A 17,373-nucleotide genomic window follows, 5' to 3' on the forward strand; every position below is an offset into this window, starting at 1 on the left:
TATAAAAAAGTTATTTTAGAATATTTAATCATATTTCATAGGGCTTGGTAAAAAATATTAATTTCTCGATTTTAATTGATTCTTATTTTTACGAACCAATATCGATTCTTAAATCCCAAGAATCAATTAGTCTAGTCTCTTTTCAGTTGATTAATAAGCAGAATATGTAGTGCCTCCCATCCAATAAATCACAGTAATCTTTGTGCTTTGTTACTTTTGCTATGAAGCAAAGTCTCAGATTTCAAATGACGTCCATCTTATTATAAGATTCACTAAATAAATACCGTTTTTGCGGTTTATTGTGACGTGACAGTTCGCTTTAGCACCTCAGTTAAAGAGAAGTGGCAGCACGGAGCACATGTGATCATCCTCTCCTCCGCTTTAATGCAAGTTACAGTGTGAAATGAACATGAATAAACATCTGAAGGTATGTTAAAATATACAGTACAACTTACCGAAATCCGTATCATGTCGTGTAATGGCTCAATCAGCGTTTCAAGCTTAGAAAGACATCAATTAAATAAAACAGCTTGTAAACAATGTCACGTAACCTCACATTTACCTCAAAAAAAAAAAATTCAGTGACCACAAACTCATTAGTCAGCTAGAAAAAGAACTCTAGAAAGCAGCATTCTGATAAATATAGGTATGCATGTTACATACGTTCATTATAATTGTTTAATGTTCTTCAATATTTAATGCATGTTTGAATAAATCAGTTATGACATCCACAATTTAAATGTTTATATTTAAAAAAAAAAAAATGAATTGGAGTAGAAATATGATCTGTAAACTTTATTTATTATTAAAAAAAACATCATTGATTGCAATTTAAGGGTTTGTATATAAATAAGTTAATTTTAACCTTAAATATTATTGTAGTACCAACTGACTCCCATGTGTAGTTTTTTTTTTTCCTCTAGAAAATGTGGCATATACTGTAACTGATCCAAAATAATCGATATCGAATCGAATCAAATCGAAAGCATGTGAATAGAAATCGAGTCGAATCGTGAAAATTGTGTCAATACCCAGCCCTAATATTTCACAATTTTACTCTTACTATATTTTTGATTAAATAGATGCAGCCTTGGTGAGCATAAGAATCTTACCACCCTCAATCCTTTGAACAGCAGTGTAGGTGTATTTGTCGTTATTTGTGTCATTTTTGTACATTGTCAGATAGCTTCAGTCTAGTAGTATTATATGTGTTGTATGTGATGTGTGTCTGCCCTGATGGTTCTCGGACGTCTGCACAGTTGGATCACATTTCACTTGTCAAGTTTACTCGACAGGGTGAGTGGCGCCTGTCCCTTTAACAGGGCGGGACAGCTTCGGAGTCAGCAGCTGATTGGTCTAAGGAAGGCGGCCTATCAGAGTCTTCGCTGCGCGTTCCGAGCTTCTCGTCTCGCCACATGCATCATGCTCAAATCATATCCTGATCCAACAGTATCACAGTGATCAGTTGCTTTTGCATTACAATTTCTAAACACTTGGAATCTTAGTGGTTGTGTCCTTGACTATGTTTTACATTTCCGCTGAACTCAGAGATTGACAATGTCACCAACTACGTGTCCACCGTGCCGATCAGAGAGCTAGGTCTCGGTCTGGGGGTGGAGCATCTTTCTGATGAGCAAGCACAAGAACTGACCAATGAATACAGCCTGCCTGCACTTAAGGTACAGAAACTCGCACTGTTGATTAGGGCTGGACAATATAGATGAACTTAGATCTCATTCATTTTCTGTGTTTTGATCATAAAGATACTGATCTTGATATTTATATGTAAACATATCTTGATTTTTATCTGTAAATATGTCTTTTTCCAGTAGAGACACAATTTGGAGCTATTTATTTATTAGCAGTATAACAATAAAAAACAATATTTAACTGAATATGTATTTTTCTTAAACCTATAAAAGCATAGCGATGATGCAAACTTACAGTATTTGTCTTGTAAAGATAATCAATTTGTCAAAATGTTTATATATATATATATGATTATAATGATTATGATTAATGAGCATAAGAGACTTTGTTCAAAAACATTATAGATAGATAGATAGATAGATAGATAGATAGATAGATAGATAGATAGATAGATAGATAGATAGATAGATAGATAGATAGATAGATAGATAGATAGACAGACAGATAGATAGATAGATGATAGATTGATAGACATATGGTAGATAGATAGATAGATAGATAGATAGATAGATAGATGGATGGATGGATGGATGGATGGATGGATGGATGGATGGATGGATGGATGGATGGCTGGATGGATGGCTGGATGGATAGATAGATAGAGTATACTATTGTGTTTATATATTAATAAGTAGCAATATTTTTTAATTTAAAATAATAAATACCAATGTTTTTTCATGAAACATTTAAAAGCACATTAAATGTTATGCTGCTGGGAAGTATGTGAATATTTTTGATTCATGACACAAATTAATTGTTTATAAATGTAATAGAAATTAATCAATCATTGATTTCTGTGAGTCTGTCTATTCCACGACATGTTTAGGAAACCTAATGGTCAATAAAATGCAAATTTAAGATCATTACAATATTCGTAATGCTTCTCAAAAAACATTGTGACCGTTATTCAATATATTGCCCAGCCCTTTTGTTGTTATAAATAACACAACACATGATTCTCTTCAGTAAGCATTGGTTTGATTGGTTTGCAGACGTTGTTCCAGTTGTGGGTCGGGCAGAGCTCTGAGTTTTTCCGCCGATTAGCTCTGCTGCTGTCTCCGGGGAGGGAGGAGCTAGACTCCAGGCCCCGCCCCCTCACATACAGTAGCGTTCCTTTGATTACTGACTCTCTTCATCGCACCCTGGCCGGTTGCCTTGGTGATCTTCAGCGCAGCTATGATTTCCATCGCTACTTTGAGACGCAGCACCAGTCGCTGCCCTCAGGAAGAAACGGACGGGCTCAACAGAAGTGTAGAGAGCTCAATTCTCTGCATACGTCTGTCCGCAGTTTACAACTTCACCTGAAAACACTCTTAAACGAGTATGTACTTCTTAGTTAGTTTCATTTTTTTTATATATATTATTGTTGTTTTTTTTATTATTAGAATTATTTTAAATGTGACACAAAATTGTTGAAATTAATAATTTTCTAAAAAAAAATAATACTTTTTAATATTATAAAATTCATTATTAATATTATGAAATTCAATATAAAATTCACTAAAATATAAAATCATGACACAATAACTGTGCGGCAATTGATTTACTCCATTTTCATACTGAATACAAAATAAAAGCTTTACCTTTTTAACACACTTTCTTATCACAACGCTTTAATTTCTCATAGGGTTATAATTCTGGAGGATGATTTGGAAAAGTTAATGGTTGCTAAAGAGACGGAAGAGATGACGTGTGCTGGATATCAGGACCTGAGGGAGCGTTTGCAGCTGCTGCAGCCACACATGCAGGCCAGCACCTGCTGCTGGGACGACACGCTCTCGCAGGTCGACCGCATGCTACGCCGGGTCTCCAGCCCCCCAGGTCAGAGGTCATCCACCCAACCAATCACAATACTGTGCTGTTGCGCTGTTCCTTTGGAATTTGAATGAAGTACTATTTTGTTAGTGTCATTTTGCAGTTTTTTCTGAAAATTTTTGCGACTATTTAATTTCAGTTTAGATGTAACCTATTTGTGATTCTTAGTTTAAATTTGAGACATTTTTAAATGACTTAAAATCACAAATTCTTGATTTTGGTAGTTCATCCAAAAATGAAAATGTCATCATTCTGTACTCACTATCATAATTTTTTTATATTAATTATTTTTTTAATTCAATGACCAGGTGCTGCCAAGCTTCAAATATTACTTTTTTTTTTTTTTTTGGACTTAAATGTTTACAAAAAAAAAATATTATAAGTCTGAAATGTCAGTGGTGAGAGATAACAGGTTCTTCGAATATGGGTCAAATTTGACTCCTGTTAAAGGGTTAGTTCACCCAAAAATGAAAATTCTGTCATTAAGTACTCGCACCCATGTCACCGTTCGGACATTAACACGGAAGCACTGCACTGTGTTTACTGAGATTGTTGAATAAAGTCGTTATTTTTGTTTCGTTTTTGCGCACAAAAAGTATTGTCATCACTTCATAAAATTAAGATTGAACCACTGTAGTGACGTCGACTATTTTAACGATGTCTTTAGTACCTTTCTGGACCTTGACAGTGGTAATTAAATTGCTGTCTATGGAGGAGTCGGAGAGCTCTCGTATTTCATCAAAAATATCTTAATTTGTGGTCATACAGGTTTTGAATGACATGAGGGTAAGTAATTAATGACAGAATTTTCATTTTTGGGTGAACTAACCCTTTAAATCTACAAATGGAATGCTTTGTCTTTAAATTGTTCATTTACTTTAATAGATAAAAAGCTGAAACTTATCGTGGTTTAGATATTCTTGACAATGTCACAAATACTGCTGTCATAAATGGGTCAAAAATGGGCGTAAGACAATAGAAATTATATTATATAAGGGATATTGTACAGTCAGCCGGTCATTATCAGTCAAGTAGTTATAAGCAATTAGTTAATATTGAATGTCTATTCCCTAAACTAAAGTGTTACCAAAAATATTTCACTGCAGAAACAACTGACCAGTAAAAACAAAGAATTGACTAATCACAATCAATTACTCCAGAGTGCCTTGTGATATGCCTGTAGCATGACCATATATGCGTATACAAGCTCTCCGAATGACGTCCTCACTGTCTAATAGGTGCGTCAGCCTTTGTGCGGTAACAGCGTGTGTCTTAGGAGTATTTTTAGAGTTCCTTATTCGACTGATTTCCCTCCCTTTAGTTATTTTAGGGATCTTTAGGGAAGTAGGAGGGTAAAAAAGGACAGAGAGAGAGAGGGATGGAGTGGGTGATGTCCTTTACAGAATTAGGCCACAATGCACAAGTAGATGAAATCATTGGTCGCATGGCGCCCAGCTTCATTTGATTTCCCTCCTTGGAGCTGGTGCTTTTACTGTAGGAAGGTCAAAGCTCAGCTGTGCAGTTGTTTCATGTATTTTTGCACGTCTACACACGTGTCCCAAACAACAGAGGCTATTTTTAACAGAATAACTTAATTACTCTCCGCAAGATCCAGTAATGCATTTCTGCTGGCAACGTCGTTTGCAGCAGATAAAAAAAAAAAAAAAAGGATATGATATGACTTCATGTTAACAGCCATCCAAATATGTCAATTTTATGCATATATGCCAAAATCTATAACATTTATTTATCTATTATGGCTGTTTTCTGTAGCAGATTTCAAAAGGAATATGTTTTTTCAATATTTCATGATGTACATTATAATGTTGTGATGTCTAAACTCACACTATTTGTTTTAGTTTTTAGTATCTTTTAACAGTAGTGTAGGTTTATAATAATGTGCTATTTGTTGGTAATTGGGCAGAACATCACAATAATAACATTACCACATCAAGCGACATTCGATTCCCATAGATTTTAGTGCGCCATGAATCAAGAAAATGAATTTGTCCCATGTCATTTTTCTTGTGTAGAAAGGAGACACATTAGCAAGATGTGTATTTGTCTGTGTATTTGTGTGTGTTCCTTAGAGAGTTCAGATCAGCCAGAGGAAACAGCTGCCCCAGATCCTCCTCCTGCCGCCCCCATTACACACATACAGGACAGAGACCCTGTCCCTGAGGAACAGGTACTGTGTGTGTGTGTGTGTGTGTGTGTGTGTGTGTGTGTGTGTGTGTGTGTGTGTGTGTGTGTGTGTCTGTGTGTGTCTGTGTGTGTCTGTGTGTGTCTGTGTGTGTGTGTGTCTGTGTGTCTGTGTGTGTGTGTGTGTCTGTGTGTGTCTGTGTGTGTCTGTGTGTGTGTGTGTGTCTCTGTGTTTTGTGTGTGCGTGTGTGCGAGTATAAATTCAAGCATGAGAAAAGTATTCGCATCTGCAATACTAGTGATGTTTAAGGCAAGGGTTATTATTACTCAGACTTTGTCTATGATAGTTTTTTAAAAGTTCTGTTTGAAATTCATTTTGAGTTTTTTTTTTTTTTTTTTTTTTCCCATACAGCTGTCCTAATGTAATGAAGATAAAGCTCAAATAATTAATTAAAATTCTTTAAAAGAAAACCCTAAATAATTTGGTATCCTCTTTATCATTTTAAATAGAAAATAATATTTTTATATAAATATTATTATTATTATTATTATTATTATTATTATTATTATTTGAAAGGCCCCGTTTACACTAGTGCGTTTTTGTTTTAAAACGGTGTTTTAAAATGAAAATGATCCTCGTCTACACTGTCGTTTCCACAGCGTTTCAGAAACGATCCGTCTACACTACATGGCCTAAAACGCATATCACAAGTGTAAACCGTTGCCTCTTGCACATGTAGGTAGCTGCAGTATAGAGGGTATGCACGTGACGTCACCGTCGACCGTTATGACTGCGGCCACGCCCACTGAGTGGCAAAAGACCGAGTGGCACTATGGTTTCCTGCGTGAATGCCGCGAAAAAGAGCTTTGCGATGGACTGTACAAATAGCTTTGACACATCTGAGGTATATATTTAAAGACTGCCGAAAGCTACAGAAAAAAGAAGCAAATGGATCACTGCAGTTCACAGAAACAACTGGACTCCAGCAGAGAAACATGTTTTGCAGTTATCATTTTATGTCAAATTGTTGGATTTTGAGGTAAAATCATACCGTATATATTGTATTGTTATATATTGTGTTGACAACTCATCAATTAAATATTTACCATCTTATATTCTGCATTATTGGGTGTTTTTAAACAAACACTGACAAAAACTATACAAGTTTTAAGGCTGGGCAATATGACGATACATATAACATTGATAAGTTATTATGTGGATTTAAACGGACCTATATTGTAGTTGTATAAAATATTCCCAGGCAGATTTGCTTTATTTATTTCCCCGGTGTCGAAATCAGGCACATATGAATGTCAGGAAACACGATTCCTGGCTGCATGTCGATATCCATGCATGTCGATATACAAATTTGACAAGTTGTAAGAAACACTTTCGAGCCCAACCTTTAGTGTAAATCATTTGTTTTACGCGTGTTTTCGCAGTTTCCACTATTAAATCCAGTCACGCAGCAGGTTCTTTTGCCACTCAGTTCAGCTGAGGAAGCGCGTTCCGGCGGGAAAGTGACATCGATGCATAGCCTCTATTAAAGTCCGCGTGAACCGGAAGTTGCAAACGACCTTCTCCAGTGTTGTGACGTATTTCCAAGTGAAACAGAATATTGAACAGAGGGCAGGGTTTTACTTTAGCGCTGCTCCTCTCCATTCTCTCCCTCATAGCAGGCTAACGGTTGCAGGGGAGTGGTTTACGCGATTTCAACCCAAGCCGTCAAACTGATGTCATTAGAGAAGGGGCATCGTTGCAGAGGGGAGGAGCATTTTCAGATTTTAATTAAATATTATGAAGCCAAACAATTTTTTGTGTGTGGATTGACTTGCATGGATGAGTTGTTCACCACAAAACTAGCAATTTGAGCTAACAAAATAAATAAGGTCAATTTTGATTTCATGTGTACTTCAAAGTTAGGGTTAGGGTTAGAAATGCAGAGTTTAACTATACAATGGCTGCTAAAAATAACAACAAAGCCAGCAAAGATTGAAGTTCAGTCTCCATGTTATTGTATACATGGTCATCAAGGATAGGCAGAGCGAACATGGGCAGCCACGCCATCATTTTCAAAAGTCTCTGTTTTGGTCCATTTATACTAAAACGCAAAAGCAGCGTAGTGTAAACGACAGGCGTAACTGTGGCAAACCTTATGCGTTTTAAAACAAAAACGCACTAGTGTAAACAGGGCCTTAGGGGGTGTTTACACAACACCGCTTTCAACTAAAAATGTATACGTTTTGGCCATTCATTTACACAACAAAGGCGTTTTGTTGGCCTGAAAACGGGTTTCAAAGAGCTCGTTTTTGAAAACAGTCTCCGTGTAAACAACAAAAACGCGAATCTATGAAAACGATGACATCATGCACATGCGCATTACATGTTCAGTCTGTAGTGTTTCATCACCATCTAAAGGCCTGCCAGCAGAATACAGCTTTTTTAATCATTTTCACGAATTCGTATGAATGGGGAGCGTTTTGAAAATGGTGTCATCTGTACGTGGAAAACTCTACGAAGAAAGTGTACGAGGAAAAGCTTCTCCGTTTGAACCATATCGTTGTCGTATAAACGTACCCAAAGTCATGTGGTACGACCAATATGCGGAAACATACATAAAGTAATTTTTTAGAGAGGACCTCTGAAGACCCTCATGACTGTCAAGCTCAAAATATTGTCTTAAAATATTAAATAAAAATTAATTAAAAATTAAAATTTGACCTTTTTATAATTGATTAATTCAGAAAATGTCAAGTGGTGCAGCTCCCCAAAAACATAATCTTGATATTCTGAATCACAACATCTCTTAAATGAAATTCATGATATTTGATTGATTTATAAATTGTATCCTAAAAATCATTTTACCTTGAAAGAGATATATATATATATATATATATATATATATATATATATATATATATATATATATATATATATATATATATATATATATATATATATATATATATATATATATAAAAATAAATAAATAAATAAAGAAGTTATTACCAACCTACATGAATACAAAGACTTCATTTGTAGTCATAATTTGCCACGTGCATTTTAAACTAGTTTTTTTTTTTTTTTAAGTCTTTCTTTTCTTTGTTGTGGACATATCTTATTTCTCATTGACCCATGAAAGCCATGACAAACAAGCACCACTCATATTTTGTCCAAATCTAGTTCATTTGCTTACTGTTTGTATATAAAGTGCTTGTTATTGTTATAATTTTCATCAACAGAATTTCACAAATGTAAACTGTGGAACAAAGCAAAACAAACTGCTAATATTTCAGTGTTGTTATAAGCGGACATGCAGCGATATTCATAAACAATGAATTTTGAGGTTATTAGCTTAGTTGGGATTTAAAAAGTTGCTTTTCCTGGCCAGGAACTGGAAGCGTATGTCTCGGACTCTGACTCTGAGACGGAGTGGAGAGGAGCTGTGGACATGCTGTCGCCATGGGAACAGGAGCGCCAACGTCATGAACGTGAGGAGTCGAGACGCGTTTTACTCGAGCTGAAATCCGTCCTGGGAATCCGAACGTCAGATGGAGAGAGGGACAAACGCAAGCTTCTTCTGTTCAGTGATCAGGGTACTACATGCACAAACACACGCATGGTTCTGTCATGCTACAACAGAATTTAATATTTTATTATATTAAAGTATTATTCTCTCTCATAAGTACCGTTGGCCGACTGAAGGCTGATAAATTATTTTTTATACACAGTTACTTTTGAATGGCTATCAAATGAAAGCAATGCTTTTAGTAACCAACTAACAGGACAATGTTAATTAATTTAGACAGTTCATTCCAATAAACCGGCTTAAAAAAACAAACAAACAAACAAAAACTGTTTTTACCAACCAATTTGAGCCATCCCTCAGTAGTGTTCACAAAGTTTCTCATTTGTACTGCAGTTGTACTGCAGTTATTTGGCATTTTTTATTAATGAAAACCTTTTTTTTTTTTTTTTTTTTAAATCTGTTATTTTAATATTCCTTTATATTTTAACTATTTATATATATATATATATATATATATATATATATATATATATATATATATATATATATATATATATATATATATATATATATATAATATTTTGATAGCTTTTATTTGTTCTGGAGTCTCTTATAAAATAGGTTTATTTGCGTCCATGGTCAAAAAAACACTTAAATTTTCTCATACATTGCAGCATTACCTGTTTTTCCTGAGTATCGTTTGAATTTTAATGATTCCAATTCCGATTCTGCTTATCCCAATTTGTATTAATTTTTAATTTTGATTCCAATAAGGTAAAAAAAATAAAAAATAAACTTGAATATCATTCGCATTTATTCAAGGATTAGTTCACTTACAAATTATGATTTCCTGATAATTTACTCACCCCCAAGTCTTCCAAGATGTTTATAGGCGTTTCTCAATACCAAGTTCACAAAGTTCGGACTTGCATCCTTGGTCGGTTTTACCATATTAATTCAAGCACGAGTCCGATAATGAAACACTGTAGCTTCTTCTCCTCATGTCAACAACACAAAACAAACTCTTCCAGGCCTCAGCTACAACTACAGTGTTGGAGGGCAGGTCAAAATAGATGTTGTTCACGGGCATCCAATGAAGACCATAGGCTGGCATTATGCAAATTTGAAAAACCTATGTAGGTTCGTGCAGGAAGTAAGACTGGAATTACTGTTGACTCTTTTCAGTTCAGAATTATTATTTTTTCTTTTAGGAGACAATAACATTTATCGTGCACTTTAATCTTTGAAACTTTGCTGACCTTTTAAATGAAAAAACAGCTCACATTATATGAAAGGTAGTTAGCTTAGCTTCTCTAAACTACTGTCAAGTTTTAAATTACTTGTAGCTTGAAAAACTACAAACCCGATTCCAAAAAAGTTGGTACACTGTACAAATTGTGAATAAAAAACAGAATGCAATGATGTGGAAGTTTCAAATTTCAATATTTTATTCAGAATACAACATAGATGACATATCAAATGTTTAAACTGAGAAAATGTATAATTTTAATGGAAAAATAAGTTGATTTTAAATTTCATGGCATCAACACATCTCAAAAAAGTTGGGACAAGGCCACTGTGTGGCATCTCCTCTTCTTTTTATAACAGTCTGCAAACGTCTGGGGACTGAGGAGACAAGTTGCTCAAGTTTAGCAATAGGAATGTTGTCCCATTCCTGTCTAATACAGGCTTCTAGTTGCTCAACTGTCTTTGGTCTTCTTTGTCGCATCTTCCTCTTTATGATGCGGCAAATGTTTTCTATGGGTGAAAGATCTGGACTGCAAGCTGGCCATTTCAGTACCCGGATCCTCCTTCTACGCAGCCATTAAGTTGTAATTGATGCAGAATGTGGTCTGGCATTGTCATGTTGGAAAATGCAAGGTCTTCCCTGAAAGAGACGACGGCTGGATGGGAGCATATGTTGTTCTAGAACTTGGATATACCTTTCAGCATTGATGGTGCCTTTCCAGATGTGTAAGCTGCCCATGCCACACGCACTCATGCAACCCCATACCATCAGAGATGCAGGCCTCTGAACTGAGCGCTGATAACAACTTGGGTTATCCTTGTCCTCTTTAGTACGGATGACATGGCGTCCCTTTTTTCCAAAAAGAACTTCAAATTTTGATTTGACTGACCACAGAACAGTTTTCGACTTTGCCACAGTCCATTTTAAATGAGCTTTGGCCCAGAGAAAACGCCTGCGCTTCTGGATCATGTTTAGATATGGCTTCTTTTTTGACCTATAGAGTTTTAGCCGGCAACGGCGAATGGCACAGTGGATTGTGTTCACCGACAATGTTTTCTGGAAGTATTCCCGAGCCCATGTTGTGATTTCCATTACAGTAGCATTCCTGTATGTGATGCAGTGCCGTCTAAGGGCCCCAAGATCACGGGCATCCAGTATGGTTTTCCAGCCTTGATTCTCTGAATCTTTGGATGATATTATGCACTGTAGATGATGATAACTTCAAACTCTTTGCAGTTTTTCTCTGAGAAAAAAGATATTGCTCCACTATTTTTCGCCGCAGTATTGGGGGAATTGGTGATCCTCTGCCAATCTTGACATCTGAGAGACACTGCCACTCTGAGAGGCTCTTTCTATACCCAATCATGTTGCCAATTGACCTAATAAGTTGCAAATTGGTCCTCCAGCTGTTCCCTATATGTACATTTAACTTTTCTAGCCTCTTATTGCTACCTGTCCCAACTTTTTTGGAATGTGTAGCTCCCATGAAATCCAAAATGAGACAATATTTGGCATGACATTTCAAAATATCTCACTTTCAACATTTGATATGTTATCTATATTCTATTGTGAATAAAATATAAGTTTATGATATTTGTAAATTTATTGCATTCCTTTTTTATTCACAATTTGTGCAGTGTCCCAACTTTTTTGGAATTGGGTTTGTACCATTTCTGTTTGTCTTTCCCAACACTAAATCTTTTTCAATGTATTTTTTTTGTCCTTCTAGCTGCTCTGGCTCCGTTTGCTAAGGACACATCAGAAACAGACACAAACTCTTTAGAGCCGCATATTTCAGTGGAGTCCATGACTACCACAGGCAACCATTTCTCCCAACAAGGAGAGGAGAATGAAAGCGAGCAGCAGACTGAAATTCTGAGTGGGGCGGATGGAGAGAAAGATTCTGTGACTGAATTTTGCTGTGGAGATTCGGAAGTAACTGGGGCAGCTAAAGACACCGCTGAGGAGACTGCAGAGGAAACGCAGCTCTTCCAATCAGATGGGCTCATAGATGATGGGACACACCCACTCACACCCCGAGTGCCCACCCTCTCTGTGATTGACAGATTGACAGAAATGCATGGCTCAGAAGCAATCAGTTTCAGCTCCGCCCTGGCCGCCCAGGTAGCAGCGCGTTCGCATACGTTCACACACATGCAGGAAAGCACCTATGGGGACTCAGATGAGGAAGACGAAGTGACATCACAGCAGATGAGAGGAACTGAGGAGGACTGAAAAAGGAGGATACTTATTCTCATCTTTTTGGTTGTATTTATTGAGCTTGATTTCAGGTCATAGACATCATTGGATGTAACTGGTGTGTGTGCGTCTCTGTTTTAAAGTGTGTGTGTGTGCGTGTGTGTGTGTGTTTGTGTGTGTGTTTTGGGGGATTTATGTTTCATGTGGCATCCCATGTTCACCCTCCTCATGACAGGCCTCAGGTACAGACTGGCACATGCTAGTACTCAAAATAACAGACCAAAACCTAAACACACAGTAACTAACACAAACTCACATGTGCAAAACTACATGTCCTTGGCCATGTTTTGTTTTTATTCACTGTAACAGAGGTCCCACACTAAATAACCAAAACAAGTTCTTAAAATGCCTAAAAAGTCAGTTATATTGGGTAAAACTCACAAAGCCCGCCCATCAAGAATATGTCTGAGTTATATTTCACCCCAACATTAAAAGGAAAAAACAAATTACATTAAGAAAATGAAGTCTATTTTACATCTTGTGCATTGTGACATTTTTCATGACAATTATGCACATTTCCCCCAAATTAAATCTCATTCTCATTACCGCAATGCAAAATAAAGTTTTCCTTAGTGTAATGCAGAAAAAATTCCAATTTATTTTAAATGTATACAATAGATTTTTTAAATCAGCAGTGATTGTACAACAGAATGTATAAATATTTTCTGGTAACATTTTTTTTTGCAAGTATGGTAATGACAATTTAAATGTGTGTGTGTGTTATATATATATATATATATAATATAAAGAGAGAGAGAGTATGTGTTTCTATTAGAATTTTTTTCTGTATTGCAGTAGAGAAGTTATTGTTTTTTTTAATTTACACTACACTATTGATGATTTTTTATTTATTTTTTTTATTGTTCCCCATTACACTAATAACAGTTTTACTTATTTTCGGAGTGCGGTACTGAGAATGAGATTTTTTTTTTCCCAACACTGTGGTAATAAAATATTTTTCCCCCAGTACCCTAATGACAATTTTATTTCTTTATTTAGAATTGCGGTAATGAGAAAAATGTAATTCTCATTACTGCAATTCAAAATAAATAAAATCATCAATACCCTAATGTGACAAAAATCTCAGTGACATTAGGGCATTGACGATTTTATTTTATTTTTTATTTTTTTCCCACATTGCGGTAAAATCTTTCCGCCAAGTACACTAATGACAATTTGATTTATTTATTTATTTAGAATTGTGGTAATGAGAATGAGATTTTTGTCACATTAGGGTATTGACCATTTCATTTATTTTGAGTTGCGGAAATGAGAATGAGATTTTTTTTTTTTCTTCACATTGCGGTAATAAAATCTTTTCCCCCCAGAACACTGACAATTTTATGTAGAATTGCGGTAATGAGAATGAGATTTTTGTCACATTAGGGTATTGACGATTTTATTAATTTTTAATTGCAGTAATGAGAATGAGATTTTTTGTTCACATTGCGGTAATCTTTTCCCCCACTAATGACAATTTTATTTATTTATTTAGAATTTCAGTAATAAGAAAGCATTTTTTTTTCCCTCTTCACATTATGGTAATACGGAAGAGGATTAGGGCCAAGCAATAATAAAAAAATAAAACCATCTCGAGAGTAAAGTTGTTAAATTTCGAGAAAAAAGTGGAGATAAAATGTCGAGAATAAACTCATTAAATTATGAGTTTGTCAACATTTTATCTTGACTTTTTTTCTCGAAATTTAATGACATTTTTCCTCATAATTTAACAAGTTTTTTCTCATAATTTAATGACTTTATTCTCAACATTTTATCTCCACTTTTTCTTGAAATTTAATGTCATTTTTCCTCATAATTTAACGAGTTTTTTCTCATAATTTAATGACTTTATTCTCAACATTTTATCTCGACTTTTTTCTTGAAATTGAACAAGTTTTTTCTCGTAATTTAATGAGTTTATTCTCAACATTTTATCTCGACTTTTTTCTCGAAATTTAACAACTTTAATCTCAATATGGTTTTATTTTTTATTATTGCTTGGCCCTAATCCTCTTCCATATGGTAATGATAATCTGGGTAAATAATATCAAGTAAATAATGCACAAAATCTTAATGGTACCAAAAATAGGCTTCCTTTTCTCTATGCTAATTTTTATTTTAGCTGAAATATGACCCATGCATGAGTTCACACCATTAATTACAAAAAGAAAAAGGCGAAGTTAGTACTGACGTCCTACTGGATTGCAGCTGGTATGTTGTCCTTGAAAAGACAGTATCTCTCCTGAAGTAAAGCCTCCTTTTTGTATGTTTGTTTTTGTGAGGCCATTCTTTAGGGAAATAAATAGCTGCCCTGATTTCATTTATGCATCAAACTTTGACGTTTTCTGTTAGGGCACAGCTAGCGTTTCACCACTGTCACCATCACAAGGTTATTGCTTAAGTAATTTTAAAAGTTTTAAAATATACTTGTTACCAGTTTCAAACTTTTGAACTGCCTGAAATTGACTATATGATTGGATTTCCTCTTTGTTTACAGTAGGTTTTTTTTGTTTGTTTTTTTTTCAGTTATTCAGTCCAGCATCTTGTTGAACACTTCACAAAAAACACTTATTGCCAGGTCCTTGTTAAAGTTACAAATACTGATTTAAAAATTTTCAATAATGATCAAGGCTGCTTCGTCCTTTAACACAAAACCCAGTTTTAATTTAAACCCTTGTAACTCTTAACACTGTGGAAAAGGTACCAAGCTACAGTTTAACTTGCCTTAAACACTTTTCCCTTGTAAGGACTGTTGCACTTTACAATTAAAGTTAAATGTTATAATGAGACTTAGAATGTCAGTGACTATGTTATAAGACCAGATAGCAAAACCTTAGATATAACAACGTTTGTGTGTGAATTGTTTTTATGTCTAACATTCTTAATTTTCCCCCATGCATATATGCATGACTTCAAGACTCTCAAACAATTGTCTTGGCCATGTTAGTCTGTGTTTGTCTTCACTCAACACCAGTTTTGCCTTTTTTTTTTTTTTTTTTTAAGGTTCAAGTTTTTCCTCACTCCAAAAGTGGCAATCTTGCATTTCATTTGTGAAATAAAGTACATGTACATATGTGTTTGACTGTCTTTGGTGACTTAATGCAATTTCATACGAAGAATAGACTTCTGTACACACTTAAAGTATTGCTGTACAACTAGATAAGAAACGCATGCATTAGATTTATTAGAGGAAAGTTTCTGCCATCTACTGGACAATATAAAAATAGATTAGGATTAAATGTGCATACATGTTGTGGAAATAATGTTTCAGTGCAGTTAGAATGGTCCTACGATTTTTTAATATATATAATATTATTGTTTCAGAGTGAAATATGACCCTTCGTGAGATTGAACGTAAATAAATGAGTGAAGGTACGAATCTATACACATTATGATTGCTCAACGTACACATTATAGCTACTTTAGAATATGAATATGGAATAAATACTTTAGATATTTAAAATAAACTTGCACTTTTGTCTAATTTTCACTGAATGGGTTTCATTCATTACAATTCCGCTCGCTACGTTACAAACTCTACTATGTCGCATGCTTGATTCATGAATATTTATCATTATGAGTGACGTTTGCCCATTGGGTCTATCTGATTGGCTAAGAGGCAGAACGCACTAGTCAGCAGGACGTGTTCATGAATATTAATTAGATTACTTTTCTAGAGGCTCTAGGCAGCAGCGTGAGCGCGACCTAATTAACATTAATGAGCTATCTCTTTGCTGTAGTAGGATGCTTGTAATTTCACATTCCGCGTCATGCACTCAGCTGATTCGGCAGCTTTTCTCCGCTCCTCCCACAATTCATCCGTCCCTCTCCACTCGCGTCCGCAATCATGGAGGCGAACGGGACCGAGCAGCTGCAGCCGGTGAAACCGGTACAGCCAGGCATGGACACGCTGATTCTTAACGGGGACGCGGCGGAACGAGAAGAAGCTGACCCCGCCAAGAAGAAGAAGAAAAAAAAGAAGAAAAGCAAGTTAGCCGTTTCTGGTGAGTGTCTCATTCATAGTAGTAAGTGCAGAGACCCCTCTATAACACTGCTGCTTTAAATATCAGCTCTGAACTCTGTTTAGATTAACTCAAGACGGGGCTGATCTGTCCTATTAGAAGTTATGTAAGTGCAAAAGTAAAAAAAAAAAAAAAAAGTTTTTTTTCAATATTAGGAATTTTAGTATGTATTGAAATGTTTTGGGATCCTAAAGAAAAGATTAAAACACATTTAAAAAAAAAATTAATGTAAAATGATTAAATAATATGTATTTAATATATATATATATAATATATATATAATGTTAACATATTAATTTATTATTTTATGTATTTTTGTCTTCGATACAAAAGCATATAGATTACATATAGGCTGCTTTGAGGTCCCAAAGGAAAGCTTTTTCAAACAATTACTTTTAATACATTTAGGTAATATTTTATAGTTATACTTTTATTTATTTACTATTAAACATTAATTTATTATTTTTCTTAAAGATATAGAGGAATATAGGCTGCATGCATGTTTTGAGATAAAAATAAAATATTTTAAAAAATACTTCTATATTTATACCAAATGTAAAATATTTTTACATAATCTTATGCTATTAAATTATTTTAATTTATTTATGATATATTTAATGTATTTTTTCCTTAGATATAGAAGAAT

At 34.8% G+C, this 17,373-nt stretch overlaps 2 protein-coding genes across 3 annotated transcripts in view; both read left to right on the forward strand.

The window, feature by feature from the left end:
- The window catches only part of vezt (vezatin, adherens junctions transmembrane protein), a 40,767-nt gene extending 26,471 nt beyond the window's left edge, over nucleotides 1-14,296 (forward strand). The window contains exons 6-12 of one of the 2 annotated variants that reach the window (XM_067392333.1): nucleotides 1,284-1,432; nucleotides 1,531-1,679; nucleotides 2,703-3,031; nucleotides 3,338-3,531; nucleotides 5,616-5,713; nucleotides 9,060-9,264; nucleotides 12,176-14,296. In XM_067392333.1, coding sequence (XP_067248434.1) covers nucleotides 1,284-1,432; nucleotides 1,531-1,679; nucleotides 2,703-3,031; nucleotides 3,338-3,531; nucleotides 5,616-5,713; nucleotides 9,060-9,264; nucleotides 12,176-12,681 — 1,630 coding nt within the window. In that variant the 3' untranslated portion in view covers nucleotides 12,682-14,296. The remainder of the gene's footprint in view (nucleotides 1-1,283; nucleotides 1,433-1,530; nucleotides 1,680-2,702; nucleotides 3,032-3,337; nucleotides 3,532-5,615; nucleotides 5,714-9,059; nucleotides 9,265-12,175) is intronic. The other variant, XM_067392334.1, reaches the window with a different exon arrangement.
- A 2,254-nt stretch (nucleotides 14,297-16,550) lies between these two features.
- The window catches only part of metap2a (methionyl aminopeptidase 2a), a 13,248-nt gene continuing 12,425 nt past the window's right edge, over nucleotides 16,551-17,373 (forward strand). Inside the window, exon 1 of the mRNA XM_067391106.1 lies at nucleotides 16,551-16,709. Within this exon, the coding sequence (XP_067247207.1) occupies nucleotides 16,553-16,709 (157 nt within the window). The 5' untranslated portion in view covers nucleotides 16,551-16,552. The remainder of the gene's footprint in view (nucleotides 16,710-17,373) is intronic.

This window comes from Chanodichthys erythropterus, chromosome 8, assembly GCF_024489055.1.
Source record: "Chanodichthys erythropterus isolate Z2021 chromosome 8, ASM2448905v1, whole genome shotgun sequence".
In the NCBI taxonomy this organism is placed as follows: Eukaryota; Metazoa; Chordata; class Actinopteri; order Cypriniformes; family Xenocyprididae; genus Chanodichthys; species Chanodichthys erythropterus.